This window comes from Prionailurus viverrinus, chromosome D1 (assembly GCF_022837055.1).
Source record: "Prionailurus viverrinus isolate Anna chromosome D1, UM_Priviv_1.0, whole genome shotgun sequence".
NCBI lineage: Eukaryota > Metazoa > Chordata > Mammalia > Carnivora > Felidae > Prionailurus > Prionailurus viverrinus.
The window spans coordinates 113,102,383-113,123,633 of NC_062570.1; the positions used below are offsets into that span (position 1 = coordinate 113,102,383).

A 21,251-nucleotide genomic window follows, 5' to 3' on the forward strand; every position below is an offset into this window, starting at 1 on the left:
CAGGGTCCCCTCCAAGAAGTCCCGGCTGGGGGGCCCGGGGTCCCTGGCATTGGCTGAGCCATCTGGCTGGCACAGCCGGGCGGCAGGCGGTGGAGCAGAGGAGACCAGCCCGGAGCGGGGAGCGAGCCTGCGCCCCTATGCCTTGCTGCACGGTGAGTGCCGCCCGGGGAGGGGGCTCCCCTGGGCCCGCAGGGAAGGGCCACGCGGCAGGTGGGGGTGGTGGGCGCTGTGAACTTGGGGAATCTGGAGGCGCGTGGGGAGGGGGCCGGGGAGCGGCAGGGGGCGGGAGCGCCCGGTTTTCTGCTGACTTCTTCCAAGTTCCCTGGGGGCTGGTGCGCCGGCCAGCCTGGTGCTGGCTTTGCCCGGCGCCCCCAGCCGTGCCGGGCCACCGGCGTCCCGCGGCCGAGCCGAGTGGGCAGCGGGGCCAGGGCGGCCGCACCGTGCTGCATTGCACCCACGTCCCGGGCGCTCGCTCGGGCCGGCGCCACCTCCAGGGGACCTGGGCCGGCCGGCCTCCCTTCCCTGGCGGGGACGCCTGGCAGGACGGGAGCTTGGGGACTTGTGGGCAGACAAGCGCCCCCTTCGTGGTCACTCGGGAAGCGCGCCCATCCCTTCGCAGCGACTTTTGGAGGCTTTGCCCTCAACAATTTCTTTTTTAAAAACCAGACTTGGGAAGGGGGGCATTGGCAGAATGGAGGACCAGGCGGAGAGGTGCTCAGGGCGGTGAGGGGGAGATCCTGGGCCTGGGGGGAGACTGTGGGGTCCGCGGGGTCCGCTTCCCCGGCCCCTGAGGCTGGCGGGGGGGACCCTGTGCAGAGCCGGTTCTCCGGGACACCGTGCGGGGCCCGGACGCCCCTCGTGCTGGAGGAAGCCTGGCCTCAGGCCTGAGATCTCAGGGGGAGCTGACCCCCAGCCTGAGGTCCAGGGACCCCGGCATCACGGGGGGGACAGTGCCGGCCGATGCTCCCGTGTGGGACAGCTGTAGGTCACACTGAGGTGCTGGGGGAAGGAGCAAACCCAGCCCCCTCCCGGCTCTACGTTCGGGTGAGTTCCTCACTTCTCCAAGTTTCGTGGCGGCTGCATAGATGTGCCCGTGCCAGGGCAGGCCGATGCCCGCCGGGTGCCCGGGGAAGGTCAGCGCCCGCGCCTCCGAGGCCTCCACCGAGGCGCTCCCTCCTCCTGCCTTTATATAACGAGAGGCGGCTGCAGCCAAGGCACGCGGTTCAGAACACGGGGCAGGGGCAGGGGGCGCTGTTAGCACCCTCGGGGCAGTAGCGGCCCCTCGGGACCCTGGGTGGGCCGTGGGGGGAGAGGCTTCGGGGCTGGAGGTTTCTCTGGGGGAAAGCGAGTCCGCAGAGCTGGCGGGCCAAACGGGCGCTGCATGGAGGCGCTGTGGGGCCCGGTCCTCGTCGTCGACTTCCTCCCAGCTGCGTGTCCCGGGCCACACCCGCATCCGCTCTGTGCCTTGCCTTCCCTGTCTGTGAAATGGGATGGTGGTATGAATACTCGTGCGGGCCTGGCCAGTCGTGTGAGAATTAGGCGAGCCCGTGTGTGGGTGGGGGCGGGGGAGGGTGGCTGGCACGTCGTGACCTCACGCTTTGTGTGCGTCAGCTGTGGTCACGGGCCCTTTAAACAATCGTGAGCTTTGCTTTATTTAACTTTTTTTAGAGAGAGAGAAAACGAGCAGGGGAGAGGGGCAGAGGGAGAGAGAATGTGCTCAGCGCGGAACCCGGCACGGGGCTCGATCCCATGACCCTGGAATCGCGCCCCGCGCCGAAATCAAGAGGCGGACGCTCAGCTGACTGAGCCCCCCGGGCGCCCCGACAACCGTTAGCTTTGCCGTGTGTCTTCTACTCGCCTTGGAGGGCAGACACGTCTCAGGTAGTTAGGGGGCTCCAGAAAGGCTTGTAGGGACGAGACCCTGTGCCCACAGGCCGGGTGCTTAAAGTCCCTGTGCTCGGTGAGATGCTCCGGGTACGCGAGGCTACACAGAAGGCTCTCTGGGGGTGCCTGGCGTCGCTCTGGGCTCTGACCCCAGGGCACCTGCCCCCACGGCCAGGCTGAGCCCCCATCCCAGCAGGTAAGACCCCTCCACCCGAGGCCAGCAGGGCAGCCACCCAGACCTCCCCGGGGAGCTTCCTGGCCTCCACGGCAAGGGAATGTCAGGTCTGCTCGGCGCCCCGTCCCCTGAAGGGGCCCCAGGCTGGGCGGTGACCCTCTTAGGAAACTGTGTGCCTCTCCCAGGGCCGGACCCTACCCGCTGCCCCTCAGAGCACGCTGCTCTTGGTTCCTCGACATTCCCAGGCCTCCGGCTGGCTCCCCGCCTTGGCCGCCTGCGTGGAGGAGGTGAGGAGAGGAATACCAAGCAGGCGACTCAGGTCCCAAGCTCCTCGCCTGCAGCCAGGGAAGGAGGAGAGCAGAGAGCAGAGGGAGCCAGGCGTTGGGCCCGGGCCCCTCCCCGCCACCCCTGGGGGTCAGAGCCTGGCCTCTCCCCACAAGGAGGGGCTGCGGGGCCACTGGAGGTGTTCCTACGACCTTTGGGTGGAGCCTCTGGCTGGTGAGATTTAAGGTCTCTTCTGCAGGGAACCTGTGGCCAAGGGCAGGGCCGAGGCGGGGGGGCGGGGGGGGGGGCTGGGAGCTGGCGGGAGTCAGAGGAAGAGGTGAAGGTACTAGACATTTTGGGGGTGCATTTGGGCCTGTGTGAGCAATAAGGGGGGGGCAAGCCTCCTGGCTGGGCTCTTGCCTCCCTTCCCAAGGAGCCACCAGGGACTGAGACCATCTGGGTCCCACATGGGCCTCCTGTCCCACCCCCAGCCCCCACCGAGGGCTCGGCAGGGGTCCCTCCCCCTCTCTCTCCCCTGGGCGAGGCCAGGGCAGGCAATGATGCCCAGACCCTGCCAGCCAGAAGAGCCCGCTCTCTGCCCAGCCCCAGGGTGACCCGGGATGTGTCCCAGGGCCCTTCTGGGCCTTGATTTCCAGCTGGCAAATTTCACATCTCAGCTGGCAGACTGAGTCAGAAGAAGCCAGCGTCTTCCAGATGGCAGGCCTCAGCTGTCCCATCCATCCCTGTCACACACACGTCCGTCCTCCAGACCCCTGCCTCCCCGAGCCCTGGGTCCCTGGCTCTCCCCCTCCCATCCCTTGGGCCGCCCCGGCTCCCGTGTCTCTGGGCTCCTTCCCCAGCTCACGGAGGCCCTGAGGACTGGCTCAGCAGGAGGCCAGCTCCCACCCTGGGAAAGGAACCCACCGTCTCACCAGGGAACCCCTGAGAGATCGGCCCTTCCGTCAATCGGCCTTGCTTGCTTGCTCCAAGCATAACAGCCGGGGCCCGCCGGACCCCATGTGGGATGCACGCCCCTTCTCTGACCAGCGGCTCGTCTGTCTGTCCGGCCATGGATGTTTTCAGCAAACATTTATGGGCACTGTCCTGTGTAATCTCCTTCGGGGCCAGGAAGGGCAGGGAAGAGCTGCACACGGCCCCCATCCGGCCCCCACGGCACCGCGGGCCCCGGAAAAGAGCTGAGCAGATGGGGAATGGACCAGTGGGGCACGCGGAGCACAGGGCTCTGTGATGATCGCTGTGACCATGCCTGCCTCCTGCTTCCTGAAGGCACTGCCCTGGGGGCCTCCTTGAACCCCCACAACTCCCTGGGCCCCATGACCCCATTTTACAGCTGGGGAAACGGAGGCACGCGGCAGTCGTAGTGGTCAGCTAGTGCCGTGGAACAAATTGTCACAAACAAGCGGCTTGAGATGACCCCCAGCTACGGGGCGCCTGGGGGCTCCGTCGGGTCGGCATCCGACTCTTGATTTCAGCTCAGCTCACCCTCCCATGGTTCCTGAGTTCGAGCCCTGAGTCGGGCTCTGTGCTGACAGCTCGGAGCCTGCTTGGGATTCTCTGTCTCCCTTTCCCTCTGCTCCTCCCCCCCCCCCCGTGTCAATAAATAAACATTTAAAAACAGAACTGACCCCCAGCTACTGTTTCCTGTGCTCAGAGCCCCACAGACAGAAATCATGTTGCCAGCTGTGCTCCTCCTGATTCGGGTTATTGGCCGAATTCGATTCCCTGCAGCTGTAGGACTGAGGTCCCGTCCGTTCCCTCGCGGACTGCCAGCCGGCCGCCCCGAGTTCCCTGCCACGGGGTTCCTCTACCTGCAAGCCGGCCATGGAGACCCTCTCTTGTGCAGAGGCCTCTCTCACTCAGGAGCCCCCCCTCCCCTGGGTCTGACCCCCGGGCCCAGCCCTCAGGCCCGCCCCCGGTTTCCCTTTCCATGAACCCAAAGTCAACCAAGCAGGGGGCTCGCATCACTGTCGCCAAATCATACGACAACATCCCAGGAGCCACGTCTCCTACACTCACAGGCTCCAGGCCCAAGAAGGGTCTTCGGGTCCCCCTCAAATTCCGCCCTCCCTGACGTTCGGTAACTTTCGAGGTCAAACGGTTCGCGCGGGGCAGAGTGGCCGTCACCAACCCAGGAGGCCCAGTCCCAGGGAATCAGCCCCCCAGGGAGGGAGTCCCCAGCCCAGGCCACCAGGCACCAGGAGACACATGCGTGCGGGCACCCGGGGGCCACGGCAGAGCACGGAGCGTGGCCTGGAGAGCCGTGGAGGAGGCCTCGGAGGTGTGCAGGGAGCAAACAGCCCAGCGGCAGAAGCGGGGCCTCCTCCAGACCCAGCATGCGGCTGCCCGGACGAGGGGCCGAGGGAAGCCCCTGGAAGGTGTTGGATGGAACTGAGCAGGGGGAAGACGCCTCCCTCCCTCGGAGGCCCTGCGAGGATCTGCGGTGGTTGGGGGCACGGCGAGGCCCTGGAGAGGAGGCACAGCGTCCTGCCGACGTGGAAGTTTGGGAGCGAGCAGGGAGGGGCTGCTGAGAGTGGGCCCAGCTTGACCTTGGGCGGGTTGGTCAAGTTCCGCCCGCCTGCTCACCGTCCATCTGCCCAAATGGCGCCCAGGAGGTGGGACCTTCCTGCTTCACTCCCCAGGAGGGTCGAAAGGTGCACCCAGGGCTCCGTCCAGGGCACCTTGGTAACAACAGCGGGGCTGAGCCAACTCGAACCCGCCACCTGCCGGCCCAACTGCAGAGCAGACCCGGCTCCCAGGGCCCCTGCAAAGAGACGGAAGCCAGGCCCCAGGGGCCCCGCACCCTGGGAGACGGTGGAGCCACAGCCACATTTGCTCAGAGCCTCCTGCCCGGGGCCCGCGGGCCGCCCCCACCGCTATCCGGACACCCTGCAGCCTTCGGGAGCCACGGGCCTCAGCTCGACGTCCTTGTCAGCTGCACGAAGGAGAAGTCAGGACCAGCAGGCCCTCCTGGCTCAGACAGGGCCTGTCAGCTGCTGAAATCCCAGCTCACCCCTCCCCGTCCCTGGCCTGGCGAGGCTGTCTCCTCTCCCTCTTCTTGTGCAAGCTCCTTCTCATTTCTGTTGGCCCTGCCCGAGTTCTCTGCAACATCCGGAGGGTGCAGGGCACACGGGTGGGCGAGGCAGGGGTTGCTGCGGCCGGTGCATCAGCAAGGAGGCCTTGCAAGGTGCCAGGCGCCGGGCTAAGGGCTTCCCACAGATGCCATCGCCGAACGCGCGGCCGGACCGCCTTGGTGTCCGCGCCGGGAAACCTTCGAGGGGGTCTGGAGATCCTTATGGGCGGCATCTCGCTGCACGGGCTCAGAGTCAAGCCAGAAAGTCAACAAAGTCCCGAGAGCTGGGGGGGGGGGCAGGGGGGCCAAACAGGTGTGAGCAGGAGGGACAGGTGCTCCCCGAAGCAGGTGGCGAGGGCCTGGGCCCACGGCCTGCTGGGATCCTGAGCTGGTGAGCCCCCCACCCAGCCCCTCTCCTCTGCTGCACCTGAGATGTTTTCTCCTTTCTCCAGGCTGGAGTGGTTTGGCCACTCACAGGCCAAGGGATCAAAACCTGGCCTCAGGGCCCTTCTGACACCGGCTGGTCACCTGTCACCCTCTCATGAGCCCGCCTAAGACCCTTGTCAGGGCCCTGGGGTGCCTCAGTCTTCTACCTGCACCCCTAGATGCGTATCAGTGTCCTGGGGCGGCTGTAACCAAGCCCCCAGACGGGGGGCTGAACAGCAGGCATTTAGCGCCTCCCAGACCTGGAGGCTGCAGGTCTGAGATCACGGCCTAGGTAAGGCTGCTTCCTCCCAGGGGCCGAGGGGAAGTCTGGTCCAGGCGCCTCTCCCGCTTCTGGCGGTCGGTCCTAGGCGATCTCTGGCGTTTCTTGGCTGGTAGACGCATCACGGCATCCCTGCCTGGTGTCCCCGGGCCGGCCGCTTCCTGCAGGTGAGTGTAGCCGGTAGGGGGGTGAGCGCCCTCCCTAAGCAAGCCCTCCGCCAGCCCCAGCCCCGCACGCCCACCGGGAGGCTTCCAGCCTGTTCTCGCCCCGACCTGACCCGGGGCATGCGTGAGATTTTCCCTGCTCCCCACTTCTCCCTGAGCAACTTCCTTCTTTCCAGTGACCAGCAGAGGTCACCGTGGGGTAAGGGTTTGCAGAACTGGCCGCTGGAGATTCTGTGGGATCGCGCAATCCTGTCCATCCTTTTGGTGGGGAGCTGCAGGGGGGAGGCGGGTGCAGGAGGAGCAGGTGGGCGGGGCCGAGGCCAGGCTGGAGCCAGAGGCTGCCTAGTTCACAAGGTGAGAGCCCCTTGACAGGCAGGGGGGACAGCTCTGTGCGTTGGTGAGTTGATGGCGATCGCTGTGAAGGACAGGGCCAATGGCAGCACCAGTCCTCACCCATCTTGAGCGCTGAGACACCACGGAGCATTAATGGAGCGCCTACTGTATGCCGGGCACAGGGCCCTGCTGTTCACGGGCATTCCTTCATGGAACCCTCCTGAAAACCCGGCCAAGAAGGGGTGTTAAATTTTCCATTTTACAGGAGGGGGGAGTCTGAGGCTTGTTGAACAACCTGCTGGGCCGTCGGCCAGAATAAAGTTTCAGAGACACCTGACCCAACATCCTCACCTTTCCCCACCCCCGCCCCATGGCTATTCTTTTTTTATTTTATTTTATTGTTAAAATTGACATCCAAGTTAGTTAGCATATAGGGCAACCATGATTTCAGGAGTAGATTCCTTAGTGCCCCTCCCCCATTTAGCCCCTCCCCCCCCACAACCCCTCCAGTAACCCTCTGTTTGTTCTCCATATTTAAGAGACTCTTACGTTTTGTCCCCCTCCCTGTTTTTATATTATTTTTGCTTCCCTTCCCTTATGTTCATCTGTTCTGTATCTTTTTTAAATTTTTTTTTTCAACATTTATTTATTTTTGGGACAGAGAGAGACAGAGCATGATCGGGGGAGGGGCAGAGAGAGAGGGAGACACAGAACCGGAAACAGGCTCCAGGCTCTGAGCCATCAGCCCAGAGCCTGACCGGGGCTCGAACTCACGGACCGCGAGATCGTGACCTGGCTGAAGTCGGACGCTTAACCGACTGCGCCACCCAGGCACCCCCATCTGTTCTGTATCTTAAAGTCCTCATACGAGCGAAGTCATATGATATTTGTCTTTCTCTGACTAATTTTGCTTAGCATAATACCCTCCAGTTCCGTCCACGTAGTTGCAAATGGCAAGATTTCATTCTTTTTGATGGCCGACTAATACTCCATTGTATCTATAGCCCACATCTTCTTGATCCATTCATCCGTCGATGGACATTTGGGCTCTTTCCATCCTTTGGCTGTTGTCGATAGTGCTGCTGTAACCATGGGGTGCGTGTGTCCCTTCGAAACAGCCCGCCTGTATCCCGTGGATAAATGCCTCGTAGTGCGATTGCTGGGTCGTAGGATAGTTCTATTTTTAGTTTTTGGAGGACCCTCCACACTGTTTTCCAGAGTGGCTGTACCAGCTTGCATTCCCACCAGCAGTGCAAAAGAGACCCTCTCTCTCCGCATCCTCGCCAACATCTGTTGTTGCCCGAGTTGCTCATGGGAGCCATTCTGACTGGTGTCAGGTGGTGTCTCAGTGTGGTTTTGATGTGTATTTTCCTGATGATGAGTGATGTGGAGCATTTTTTCATGTGTCGGTCGGCCATCTGGATGTCTTCTTTGGAGAAGTGTCTATTCATGTCTTTTGCCCATTTCTTCTCTGGATTATTTTTTGGGTGTTAAGTTTGATAAATTCTTTATAGATTTTGGATACTAACCCTTTATCTGATATGTTGTTTGCAAATATCTTCTTCCATTCTGTCGGTTGCCTTTCAGTTTTGCTGATTGTTTCCTTTGCTGTGCAGAAGCTTTTGATTTTGATGAGGTCCCAATAGTTCATTTTTGTTTCTGTTTCCGTTGCTTCCAGAGACGTGTGGAGTAAGAAGTTGCTGCGGCCGAGGTCAAAGAGGTTTTTTGCTGCTTTCTCCTCGAGGATTCTCATGGCTTCCTGTCTTATGTTTAGGTCTTCCATCCATTTTGAGTTTATTTTTGTGTCTGGTGTAAGAAAGTGGTCCGGGTTCGTTCTTCTGCGTGTCGCTGTCCAGTTTTCCCAGCACCCCTTGCTGAATAGACCGCCTTTATTCCATTGGATATTCCTTCCTGCTTTGTCAAAGATTAGTTGGCCATACGTTTGTGGGTCCATTTCTGGGTTCTCTATCCTGTTCCATGGATCTGAGTGTCTGTTTTTCTGCCAGGACCATACTGTCTTGATGATGACAGCTTTGTGATATAGCGTGAAGTCCGTATTCTTTTTTAAAAAAATTTTTTTAACATTTATTTATTTTTGAGAGACAGAGAGAGAGACAGAGTGTGAGCAGGGGAGGGGCAGAGAGAGAGAGGGAGACATAGACTCCGAAACAGACTCCAGGCTCCAGGCTCCAGGCTCTGAGCTGTCAGCACAGAGCCCAACGCGGGGCTTGAATCCACGAACCGTGAGATCATGACCTGAGCCTAAGTCGGATGCTCAACTGACTGAGCCCCCCAGGAACCCCTCTCCACAAACCCCTTTCGGATCAAGATGAATAAGGTTGTGCTTCCCAGTAAGAATGCCGAGCTTCTTAGTGAAAGATCCCAGATAAGCTACTGGCAAACATTCACACCCTTAGTGTGAATTATCAGGGAGAGAGCTGTTCCGACCAGGTCAGAATAGCACTCAGAGCCCTGGGTGTCCAGGAGCCATTAAGCATAGACAGAGAACCTCATACTGGGTTTCAGGAGGGGGGGGGGTCCCTAAGTGAGGGAGTGCACCTGCAGGAGAGCCCCAGAAAACAGCAGTACCCCGCTGGCCCTGCGGAGAGAGGAGCCGTCACCCTCACCCCTGCCCACCTGGGGACCAGGGGGCACGTGGCAGGGCTGCAGAGACGGGCCCCTGGTTCTGCCGGAGCACAGCCTTCCCTCTGCCCATCTCAGCAGGGGCCCCTGGCCAGCCTGGAGGCAGGGCAGGGGACAGAGGGGCTGCGGAGGCGAGGAGGGTGCCGCGGGGAAGCCAGAGTCCACAGATGCATGGAGCTCACTTGGGCCCGCCGAGAAGACTCCATCCCCGGGGCCCGTACTCGGGGCTGGGGCAGAGGTGCCCACTGGGAGGGTCCCCTTTCTGCCGCTCCTCTCTCTCACCAGGAAAAGGGTGGCCTGCCCTGGGTTGGGGGGGGCAGGGATCATCGTTCCTAGAGTGCCCCCATCTTTGTTTGTCAGGAAGGCTCTGACCCAGGGTCCCTAAAGACCTACCCTGGCCGGAGGCCAGAAAGTGCAGGAAACAGCACTCGGGCCAGGGGGAAGGGGTGGGGCTGGCTGCAGGCCTGGAGAGCTTCCCGGCCACGCACCGCCCCCCCCCTCCGCCCCCATCCCTGAGACGTGGGACCCCGTGCCAGCTGCACCCGGACTGTGTCCCTAGGGCTGGGGGCTCCTGCTCACTCTGCACACACAGGCCCGCTCTCAGAGGCGCCAGCCTCTTCCCCTCCTCTCCGGGTGCAGGGGGGACCCCTGGTGACTTTCTGGGGTCACAGACCCCTGGCGGGTCCGCCCTGCTCCTCCCTTGTGTACCCCCGCCCCGAGCCCAGAGCTGGAATCCCAGCAGCCCACAGGGGTGGGGGGAGTACGCCACTCGCAGTGCTTTGCTCCAAGTGACCTATTTCTAAAATAGAGAGGCGTTTGTGCGCGTGTTGGGGGCGGGGGTCATGTACCCACACCCACCGGACCTCCTGCTTCCGCACAAGGACAGCAGCCCCATCCAACCGAGCTGTCCCTCCCTCCCCGCTCCTTGCATTCCACGATCCTTTCTTAAGTGGCGGGGGGAGACCTTCGCACCCCAGGACCTGCGCGACTAGCGTTCGGTGCCCCGGGCCCTGGCTCAGCAAGTGAGCCAATCTGAGCTGAGCTGTCTGTGGCCTGTGGCTTTGGAGGTTGGGGGCCCCCCCAAGGGACCCAATTCATCTGCCTGGCTGTGCATTTGCGTCACCTGGGGTGTTTGTAAAACTCCGCCCCCTCCCACCGATTACCCAGGAGCCCCTGGGAATGGGGGTTGGGGGGGAGGCCCTCTCCTACTCTGCACCTCAGGGTCCTGGGCGGGCTCCTAGGTGTCGGGGGGGGGGGCTTTATGGAAGGAGGTGGGGACTCCAGAGCCCCGACTTGGAAACCAGGTTGGAAATAAGAGGGGCCGAGCGACCCCAGCGCGGCTGTCTGGGGAGCCACCCGCAGAGAGCAGATTCATGTCTTCGCGATTGGCGTGGACAAAACCTCCGTGTCCAGAACCCGAAGAGCAAAATTCCCCAGGACCAAGGACCTCAGAATCCCCCCCCTTCTCACAGGCTGGACCGTGAGCCCCGCCAAGCCCCCGGTCCCCTCAAGAGCCCGACAACCCACACAGATGGGGCTCCAAGGGGACTCGGGGGAGGTGAGTGAGCCAGGGGATGTCCGGGAGGGCTTCCAGGAGGAAGCGAGGCCAGAGCCCAGAGCTGAGGGAGGGGTGGGCTCACGAGTAAAGCGGCCCAGCCTGGGAGCGGCGCGTCCCTGCGGAGGGAGGATGCCAGGCACACGCCAGGCTGAAGGACGTGCCTTTCCGTCGTTCTATTGTTTCCCTCTTCACATTCTTGGCCCACGTGCAGTCAAGTCCTGGCGTCAGCTCCCGCATGCACACCCCTTGGCTTCGTTCGAGAAGCTGCGGGTTCCCAGACGGCCCGCGGGGACGGCTCCCCGCCTCGCTCAGAGCCATCCCTCTGCACAGCCCTTCCGGCGAAGCCAGGCCGGGGAGCGGGCACCGGATTTGCCGCCCACGGCCCACGTTTTGAGCCCCTGATGGAGCAGACGAGCCGATCTTCTGGGCCACCTGCCTCTCCTCTTATGGAACCGTAGCTGCTCCCCAAACCGCATTCCGCGGCCACCGTTCTCCGGACCTCGTGCTCCCATTTATGTCGACGTCAGCCGGACCTCGTGAACACCCGGGATCGGAAGGCTTCGAAACCCGTGGTTCCCTTTCAAGCCACGTTTATTTTCGTTAGTGAAAACCTTCAAAGAAGAAACTCGCCCTCACCCACACCCGCATCGTGGAATCCGGAGCTGGCAGGATGAGGCAGGCACAGCCCGGCTTCCCCAGGCAGCGGTGTCACCCGCGTGGGAGGCTGCCGCCGCTGGCTCGCCCACACACGCATCAAGAGTCAACGGTGCGATCCCCTCCCACCGAGACAGGCTGCAGCCTCCGAATCCTGGAGGGAATGCACTGGAACCTGGTTCTGCCCCTGGCGCCGTGCAAAACGGGGCAGTACTTTTGAGCATCCCAGCTGGAGCTCAGGTGGGCTTATGCCGGTTACAGTGCATTGGGATCCTCACCTCCTATGATATACACAACATACCTCTGTTAACGTGACCTAAATGTGTGTGTGTGTGTGTGTGTGTGTGTGTGTGTGTGTAGCTTCCGTATTGCATGCAGTAACAACTTAATGAGGATCTCCTTCAGACAATATTTGGCTTTATTAAGAGCCCTGGGTAGGTCCTGTAGCGTTAAGGTCAAATGCCCTCCAAGACGCACCCAGAATAGCGTTTTGCCGCCTGTCTGGGCTTCCCTTAGACACAAAATAGGCCATCACGATGGGCTTTTGTGAACATTTGTTTCTTCCACGTCTCCCCTGGCTGCAGTGCACCAACCACACTCTCCGTGGACGCCTGCCTGGGCTCAGGGGGAACTGCTCGGGGGGCCGCGGGAAGGGCGCTGCTCCTCTGACAGTCACCATCTGTCCTGAGGGGCGTGAGGCGGTATCTCCTTGTGGCCTTGATTTGCATGTCCCTGGGGACTGGCGATGTCCTGCGTCTTCCCATGTGCTTATTGGCCATTCATGCGTCTCTTCAAGCCCTTTGCCTGTTTTCAAATCGAATCCCTTGTTGTTGAGTTGTAGATCTTTATGTATGCTGGATACTAATCCCTCCTCCGGTGTGTGTAGAGATTTTCTCCTTCTGTGGGTCCCTTCTCACTCGGCGGGTGGTGTTCTGTGATGCACAAAAGTTTTCAGTCTTAAGTCCAGTTTGTCTACTTTTTCTTCTGTTGCCTGTGCCCTTGGCGACACATCCAAGAAATCGTGCCCAACCCAGGGTCATGAGGCTTTTCCCGCCGTGTTTTCCTCTGGGCGTTCTTTCTATAGCTCTTACGTTTAGGGCTTTGATGCATCTTGAGTGAATTTCTGTACATGGTGTGAGGTAGGGTCCAACTTCGCTCTCCTGCACGTGCGTGTCGGGTACCCCCAAGACCATTCCTGAAAGTCCCCCCATTGGACGGTCTTGGCAGAATCTGGCAGAATCTTGCAGATAGTTCGACCATGTGTGAGGGTTGACCTCTGGGCTCTCATCCGTTCCATCAGGCTGTGCGTCTGTCTTTATGCCACTGCCGCGTTGTTTTGATAACGTAGCTTTGTCAGAAGTTTTGAAATCAGGAAGCGTAGATCCTTCCGCTTTGTTCTTATTCAGTATCGTTTTGGCTGTTCGGGGGTCCCCACGATGTCATATGGATTTTTGGATGGATTTTTCTATTTCTGCAAAAAAGTCATTGGGATTTTGCTAGAGATTGCATTGGGTCTGTGGATTGCTTTCAGGAGTATTGAAATCTTTTTTTAATGTTTATTTACTTTTGAGGAGGGGGAGGGGCAGAGAGAGAGAGGGAGGGAGAAAGAGAGAATCCTGAGCAGGCTCCATGCTGTCAGCGTGGAACCTGATGCAGGGCTCGATCTCACGACCCTGGGATCATGATCTGAGCAGAAATCAAGAGTCAGGGGCGCCTTGGTGGCCCAGTCGGTTAAGCGGCCGGCTTCGGCTCAGGTCACGATCTCACGGTCAGTGAGTTCAAGCCCCGCGTCAGGCTCTGTGCTGCCAGCTCGGAGCCCGGAGCCTGCTTCTGATTCTGTGTCTCCCTCTCTCTGACCCTCCCCCGTTCATGCTCTGTCTCTGTCTCAAAAATAAATAAATGTTAAAAAAAAAAATTAAAAAAAAAAAAAGGAGTCAGACGCTCAACCAGCTGAGCCACCCAGGTGCCCCAACTCGTACTGACATCTTAATGGGCAGTTTCTTTTTGCCCTGGGCCCTTTTCACCTGCTAACCAGGTTTGGGATCTGAAGGGAGAGAGGTCACTGCAAAAAAGCAGATACACAGCTTGTCAGAGTCTAGTCCCGTGTGGCCTGTCACAGCAGCCGCTGGTCACACTGGCCCAGGCAAACCGATGCCATATTCATTAAGATTCAGTTCCCCGGTCACACGGCCGTATTCCAAGTGCTTGGCAAACCACACGTGGCTGGTGGCCACCAAAGTGGGCCACAGAGCTTACCAGACATTCCCATCATTTCCCAAAGTCTGGTGGAATCGTGTCGGTCTAGATTTTTTGTTTTTAAGTTTCCTCCCTTTATTCCAGGACATGAACAATAAAAAAGACATGAAATCATATTATCACCGAGTCTGAGAATAAACATCGATTGTGACTATGTTCTCTCTTTTAAAGCAGAACTAGGGGGAGGTTTTTGTTTTTTGTTTTTGAAGAGTCCTATCAGTTAAATTGTATCTAAATACACTTTGTTAACTAGGGGAAAGTTTTTGTTTTTGTTTTTGTTTTTGAAGAGCCCTGTCAGTTAAATTGTATCTAAATACACTTCCTTAACTAGGGGAAGGTTTTTGTTTTTGTTTTTGAAGTGCCCTATCAGTTAAATTGTATCTAAATACACTTCGTTACTTTGACACATCGAGACTTGGAAGGGTTGGGAGGGCCAGGCCACCCGGAATCTATCTTTTGTCGAGCATCCCGTGGCTGGGCTACGCTGCTCGCTTGACATTGATCGTGTGTTCTGTCTGGAGCTGGAATCGGAAACTGGGAAAACAGATCGATTTAGGGACCGGAGAGCGGCCACAGGAGAGACATTTGCACTAATTGCAGAGACGTGGGCCGGTGTGCTCTCCCTTTAATACGTCTGATGAGCGAACCCACCAGTCCCTTGGGTCACATGGGGTCGGGCAGGTGAGTGTCCCATTTCAGGTGTCCTGAGTTAGGGAATTATTGGGCTGAAGCGAGACACGTGATAAAAATACACAGTGGGAAGAAATGGCGTCTGCCAAAGAGAAATTAACGATCAGTTGTCAATATTCTAAGGCTGAGACTTACGACGGTTACCAACATATATTCCTCTTCCGAGTGTAATCGGCACGCAATACTCCTTTTTTGTCGTAGGGACGCAACATTGCGATGCGGCCTTTTTATACATTAGGATGCGATCCCCCTGGTAATCCAGGCACCGCCTGTCACCTGACCGGGGCCACCACCTTGTTGACCCTATACCTCGAGCTGCGCCTTACTTCCTGGTGACTTATTTATTTATCTTACAACTGGAAATTTGTGCTTGTTGTTGTTATTGCCTGTTTTGTTTTAACCATATGCACTTCTTTTTGCTTTAAGGTTTATTTTTATTTATTTTGAGAGGTCTAGAGAGCAAGTGGGGGAGGGGCAGAGAGAGAAGGAGAGACAGAATCCCAAGCAGGCTCCACGCTTTCGGCGCAGAGCCCGACGCGGGGCCGGACCTCACGAGCCGTGCGACGGCGATCTGAGCTGAAATCGAGAGTCGGACGCTCGCCCGACGGAGCCCCCCAGGTGCCCCTAGAAGTCCGTTCTTTGCAGATGCCCTTCTCTGACTTGGCCTGCCCCCCTCCCCTCTGCTCTGGCAAGCACCAGTTTCTTTCCTGTGGTCGGTTCCTGTTTGGCTTTGTGTGTTTGTTTTGTGTTGTTAGGGTCTACGTAGAAGTGAACCGTACGGTGTTTTTCTCTGACTTATTTCACTTACTGTAATACCCTCTGGGCCCGTCCGTGTTGCTGCGGATGGTAGGATTTCCTTTTTTATGGCTGAATAATATTCCTGTGTGTGTGTGCGCGCGCGCGTGCGTGTGTGTGAATAGCATCTTCTTTATCCGTTCATCCATCGGACAATTAGGTCGTTTCCATATCTTGGCTATTGTAAATAATGCTGCAATAAACAGGGTTGCAGACAGCTTTTCAAATTAGCATTTTCTTTCTCTTTCTCTCTCCCTTTCTTTCTTTCTTTCTCTCTTTCTTCCTTTTTCTTTCTTTCTTCTTTCTTTCTCTCTCCCTTTCTTTCTCTCTCCCTTTCTTTCTTTCTCTCTCTCTCCCTTTCTTTCTCTCTTTCTTTTTCTTTTCAGATAAATACCCAAAAGTGAAATTACTGGTCACACGTTAGTTCTATCTTGTTAAGTTTCTGAGGAACCTCCATGCTGTTGTCACAGTGGCCGTGCTAATTTGTATCCCCCCCCCCCCCAACGGCACACAAGGGTTCCTTTTCCTCCACATCCTCGTCGCCAGCACCTGTTGTTGTCCGTGTTTTTGCTTGTGGCCACTCTGACAGGTGCGAGGCATTTCCTTGGTGAGGGGTGTCGGGCGTCCTTTCCCGTGCCGGCAGCCATCTGTGTGTCTTTGGAGAAACGTCCGTTCCTGTCCTCTGCCCATTTTTAAATCAGGTTACTTTTTCTTCTTGATAGTAAGCGGTAGGTGTTCTTTATATAGTTTGGATACTAACCCCTGTCGGACGTCCGATTTGCAAACATCTTCTTGCAAGCAGGGGGTTGCCTTACCGTTTGATTGGTGGTTTCCCTCGCGGAGCAGAAACTTCCGTTGGCTGTGATCCCGCCTGTTAGTTTTAGTGTCTGCTGCTCTTGCCTGGGGAGACTGGCCTGAAAACGTCGCCAAGACCGTCATCAGAGGAGCTGGTGCCTGCACTCTCTCCGGGCCTCACACTTAGGTCTGTCACCCGCTTGGCCCGGCCTGTGCGTGACCTAAGGTAGGGGTCCAGCTCCATTCCTTGTGTGTGGCTGTCGTCCTGGGCCTGGCTAAGTGGCTAGAGGCCCACGGTCGAAATATAAACGTCCCCAATCTGCACGGGCTGAGGCTCTTCCCACAAAATAGGGCCTCAAATAAGAATCCAGGCAATTATGGTCAGTTGTTGGGAGAGAGAGTTACAACTCTGCCAGATGGAGGGTGTGGACTTCAAGGAAATGGTTTTCGTTAGGAAGCAGGAAGGAAGGAGAGGGAGTGGGGGCCGCTGGTCGTGCCCACGAGAGGCCTCCTCTGGAGTCTACCTGTCCCCCAAGGGGATACAGGAGCCGCGGGCCCAGCCAGACCCTGCCCGCCCCCCGGTTGCCCCCCCCCCCCCCGCTGCACACGCCCACGCTGGGAATGGTGCCAGGCCCCCAGCGGGGAGCTGCGTCTGGGAGGACTGCCCCACGCTCGCGGCCAAACGCCCCTGGAGAGGACCAGGCAGAGGACCCTCAGGCCTGCAGTGATGGACGCGTCTCCTCTCCTAGCCCGGACGAGGCTGGGGTCATTCCCCGGCCGGGCACGCTCCCGGTTCTAGGGACACTTCCAGAGGCTCTGAGGCACGGACGTTCATGTGTGTGCAGCCTGCCCTCCGCGGCCCGTGGTATCTGCGGCTGCCTTGTCCTGCACCGGCCCCACGGGGCTGTCACACCAGCCTCGGCGGATGACCAACCTCCATCGTCCCCTGCCCCCTGGCCACGTTCTGGGAGCCACACCTTTGAGGGCTTGGGTCCCCCGGCCCGGGCCTGGCAATAGGACCCCGGGCCCGGCAGCATCTCTGGGAAGGTCTGGAGCTGGTCCTGCACGCGGGGCCCTCTCCGGAGCCCTTGCAGGGCCTGGTGTGTGCGGGCAAGCCGAGCCCGTCCTACTCACTCCTTTTTGATGTTTCGCATCGTTGCCTACCACTTACGTATATACACTTTTCCATCGTTCCCCCGACACGCTTTTGTGAAGTGTGATCACACTCTGTGAAGTTCGCCCTTTTCAGGGGGTAGCGGTTTGAGCTTTGCACACGTCTGCCGCAGTGTAAAGACAGTTCCGACAGCCCCCAGAACCTCCGGGTGTCTCCTCGCGGTTGGTGCACCCCCACCCCCAGCCCCCGGCAAGACCGATGCGTCTCCGGTCCCTACGCCTCACCTTTTCCAGAACGCCACGCGCATCATGCCGCACGTAGGCCTTTCCATCCACTTGCAGGGCGTTGGGACTCATCCGTGTTGTCGGGCCCGTCTGCACTCTGTTCCTTTGACTAGCTCTCCGCTGAATGGACGTGCCACAGTTTGCTTATCCCCTCCTGTGAAGAACACTGGGTTGCTTCAGTCTTGGGCCATTATGAATCGAGCCTCGTGTGGGTGTAGGTTTTTACTGAAATACCCAGATGTGGGATGGGCAGGCCCCATGGTCAGTGTGTGCTTTTCCTAGGAGAAATCACCAAACCGTCATCCCAGGCGGCGGCACCATTTTGCACACACACACGCGCGCGCACACACACGCATGCACGCACGCACTTCGCCGCCCCTGCGAGCAACGTGTGAGGGCTCTGCTGCTGCACAGCCGGGCCAGCACTGGGGTTCCTCGCCTGCGTGGTGGGGGTTCCAGCCACTCTAATGGGCACGTAGCGGCATCTCATGGTGGCTTCCGTCTGTAACACCCTCGTGAGCAAAGCCTTCCCGTAGCCTTATTCGCCACAGGGACGCCTTCTTTGGTAAGACGGTTGCTCGGATCTTTTCCCCCTTTTTACTGGGTTGCTTTTATTTTCTTAGTGAGTTCTGACAATTCCTTATATATTCCGAATATTGGTCCTTTATCACATACGTGCTCTGCAAACATGTTCTCTTAGCCTGTGGCTTGTCCTCTTAATGTCGTTAAAGTTTTCTTTTTTTTTTTTAATTTTTTTTTCAACGTTTATTTATTTTTGGGACAGAGAGAGACAGAGCATGAACGGGGGAGGGGCAGAGAGAGAGGGAGACACAGAATCGGAAACAGGCTCCAGGCTCTGAGCCATCAGCCCAGAGCCTGACGCGGGGCTCGAACTCCCGGACCGCGAGATCGTGACCTGGCTGAAGTCGGACGCTTAACCGACTGTGCCACCCAGGCGCCCCTAAAGTTTTCTTTTAATGTTTATTTAATTTTGAGAGAGAAACAGAGACAGAGCGCAAGCAGGGAGGGGCAGAGACACCCAGGGAGACACAGACTCTGAAGCAGGCTCCAGGCTCCGAGCTGTCAGCCCAGAGCCCCCACGTGGGGCTTGAACTCACGAACCGCAAGATCATGACCTGAGCCGAAGTCGGACGCTCAACCGACTGAGCCGCCCAGGCGCCCTTGTCTTCTTACTCTCTTAACAGCGTCGTCGAAAGAGGAGAAGTTTTGAACTTTGATGAGGTGCTGAAGTCCGATGTATCATCTTACGCTGGTACAGATTGTGCTTTTGGTATTGTAGCTGAGGAACCACGGCCCAACAAAGTCAGAAGGAGTTTCTCCTGTGTTTTTCCTTGGAGTTTTGTGCTTTTATGTCTCCGGGTCTGAGATAGATGCTGAGCTGACTTTTGGTTAAGGTGAAAGGTGTGGACCACGGCTTGTGTGTGTTTATTTTTGCACGTGGCCGTCCACTTGTTTCAATACTGTTGCCGAAAGGATTCTCCTTTCTCGGGGCGCCTGGGTGGCGCAGTCGGTTAAGCGTCCAACTTCAGCTCAGGTCACGATCTCACGGTCCGTGAGTTCGAGCCCCGTGTCAGGCTCTGGGCTGATGGCTCAGAGCCTGGAGCCTGCTTCTGATTCTGTGTCTCCCTCTCTCTCTGCCCCTCCCCCATTCATGCTCTGTCTCTCTCTGTCTCAAAAATAAATAAACGTTAAAAAAAAATTTTTTTTTTTTTAATTAAAAAAAAAAGATTCTCCTTTCTCTGCCGAATTGCCTTTGTATCTTCGTCAGAAGTCAATTGACGTATATGTGTGGGTCTGTTTCTGCCCCATTGACCTCTGCGTCTGTTCTTCTCCCAATACTGCAATCTTGATTTCTTTGCCTTTAGCGTAAGTCTTAAAGTCAAGCGGTGTGAGTTTTCCAATTTTATTACATTTTTTCAGAACAGCTTTGGATATTCCAGTTACTTTGATTTTCCGTGTAAATTTTAGATTCAGCTTTCACTTTCTATACCAAAAGATCCTACCAGAATTTGGACTGAGATTGCATTGAATCTATCGATCAGTTTGGGGGCAAATTAACATTCAACAGTATTAAGTGTTCCAGTTCATGAGCATGGTATGTCTCTCCATTTATTTCTTATTCAGTGTTTTTTTTTTCCATCAGTGTTTTGCGTTTTTAGCAAACAGACTTTTTGCATATTTTGTTAGATTACATTTATTTTTTTTTAATTTATTTATCTTTGACAGAGACAGAGTGTGAGCATGAGCTGGGGAGGGGCAGAGACAGAGGGGGACACAGAATCCAAAGCAGGCTCCAGGCTCCGAGCCGTCAGCACAGAGCCCGACGCGGGGCTCGAACTCACGAACCGCGAGATCACGACCTGGGCCAAAGTCGGACGTTCAACCGACTGAGCCACCAGGGAGCCCCTGTTAGATTACATTTAAATGTGTCAGGTACTTTGGTACAGCAAGGGTAGTGGTGACTTTGATGATAATGGTGGGGGGGGGGATGATGGTGGTGATGGCAGTGATGGTGACGATGACGGAGGTGACAATGAACGGGACCACAAAGAACATTTGCTTCTATAGATTAGTTCATCAATGTTTACTCCAATTAAAAAATATATTTAATGATTCATTTAAAAATAACAGTGACAAGCCCATTATATTAACATAAATAATGCGCTATTTATCTTCTTAAATAGCGCATTATTCACGAAGACTGTATTTCCCAAAATAAAAGTATTTAGTGGAGAGAGTGGAATTGCATGTTTTTGAGAGTCTTTCTAATGTCTGGCTCAACGGAAGCCAGCTGGATTCTCACACCTGATTCCGCGTTCAATCTGTTGCGACCTCGCATGGCTGTAGCCTCTGGAAAATTCCCCGTAAGCTGCAAGAGGACACAGGCGAGAGAGGCGAGTAGCATCCTGGAAGCGAAGTGAGTGTTGTCATGCTTTGGACGGCTGGACCGGTCTCAGCGGCCCCAGGAGGGCTCCAAGTTCACACTTTGAGAACTGCCGCCCTAGATCCTCCGAAGCCAGTGTAGACGTTGTCAGCGGCGGGGCGGTCCCGGTGTTCCTGCGGGGACACCAGAAGCGGCCCGAGCGACCCGTGCTCCGAGGCCGCCCTGCCACGTGACCCGCGTGACCTTCCCTCCCCGCGTTCTCCGTCACCCGTGCGTGCTGTTGCCGGGCTTCTCGTCTGCCTCCTGGTGCACCAGTGCTGCCTGCCGACCGAAGCCAGCCCCGCGCAAGAGAGTGGCGGGTGAGGCCGTGTCCTGGCCAGGGGAGCCGCGTTGGAGACGGCCACCAGGCCCGGCGCTGGGAGTCTGCAGAGCTGCCCTCCTGGGGACAGAGTCCGCATCCCGAGACGAAGCACCTCCGTCAGGCACCCAGCGGCCGCTGTGGCCGCAGATCTTGCCTGGGAACCTTTTCTTTTAGCGCTCACTGTCCGTGTGTCCCGAGGCAGCGGCCCCGGGCCCTCCCCGACAGAGAAGAGACGATTTGCCAGACTCCTCATGGTTCTCCCAAGGGCAGGCTCTAGAAAGCCGGCTCTCAGCCCCTAAGTGGGCTTGCCAAATCCCTTTTGGCCGGCTCTTGATGACAAGACCGGGAGCGCGGGCCCCAGGGAAGGCTCAGCCTTCAGTGCTCCAGGAAAAGCTCTCACTGCCCACTCCCTCCTGTCTGGAACCAGGTAGGGAGGGCAGGGGATAGGCATCCAGCCTGGATCTGCTCTGGTCAATGCCTTCCAGGACCCTGGGGCTGTGTCCTCAAATGGAGACTCAGAACAAAAGCATTTATTTAGAGAGGAAGAGAGAGAGAGAATCTCAGGCAGGCTCCAGGCTC

General features: G+C 57.6%; 1 protein-coding gene across 1 annotated transcript in view; it reads left to right on the forward strand.

Annotated features, from left to right (window-relative positions):
- OSBPL5 (oxysterol binding protein like 5) overlaps window positions 1–21,251 on the forward strand; it is an 81,084-nt gene continuing 59,833 nt past the window's right edge. The window contains exon 1 of the mRNA XM_047878199.1: window positions 1–152. Within this exon, the coding sequence (XP_047734155.1) occupies window positions 138–152 (15 nt within the window). The 5' untranslated portion in view covers window positions 1–137. The remainder of the gene's footprint in view (window positions 153–21,251) is intronic.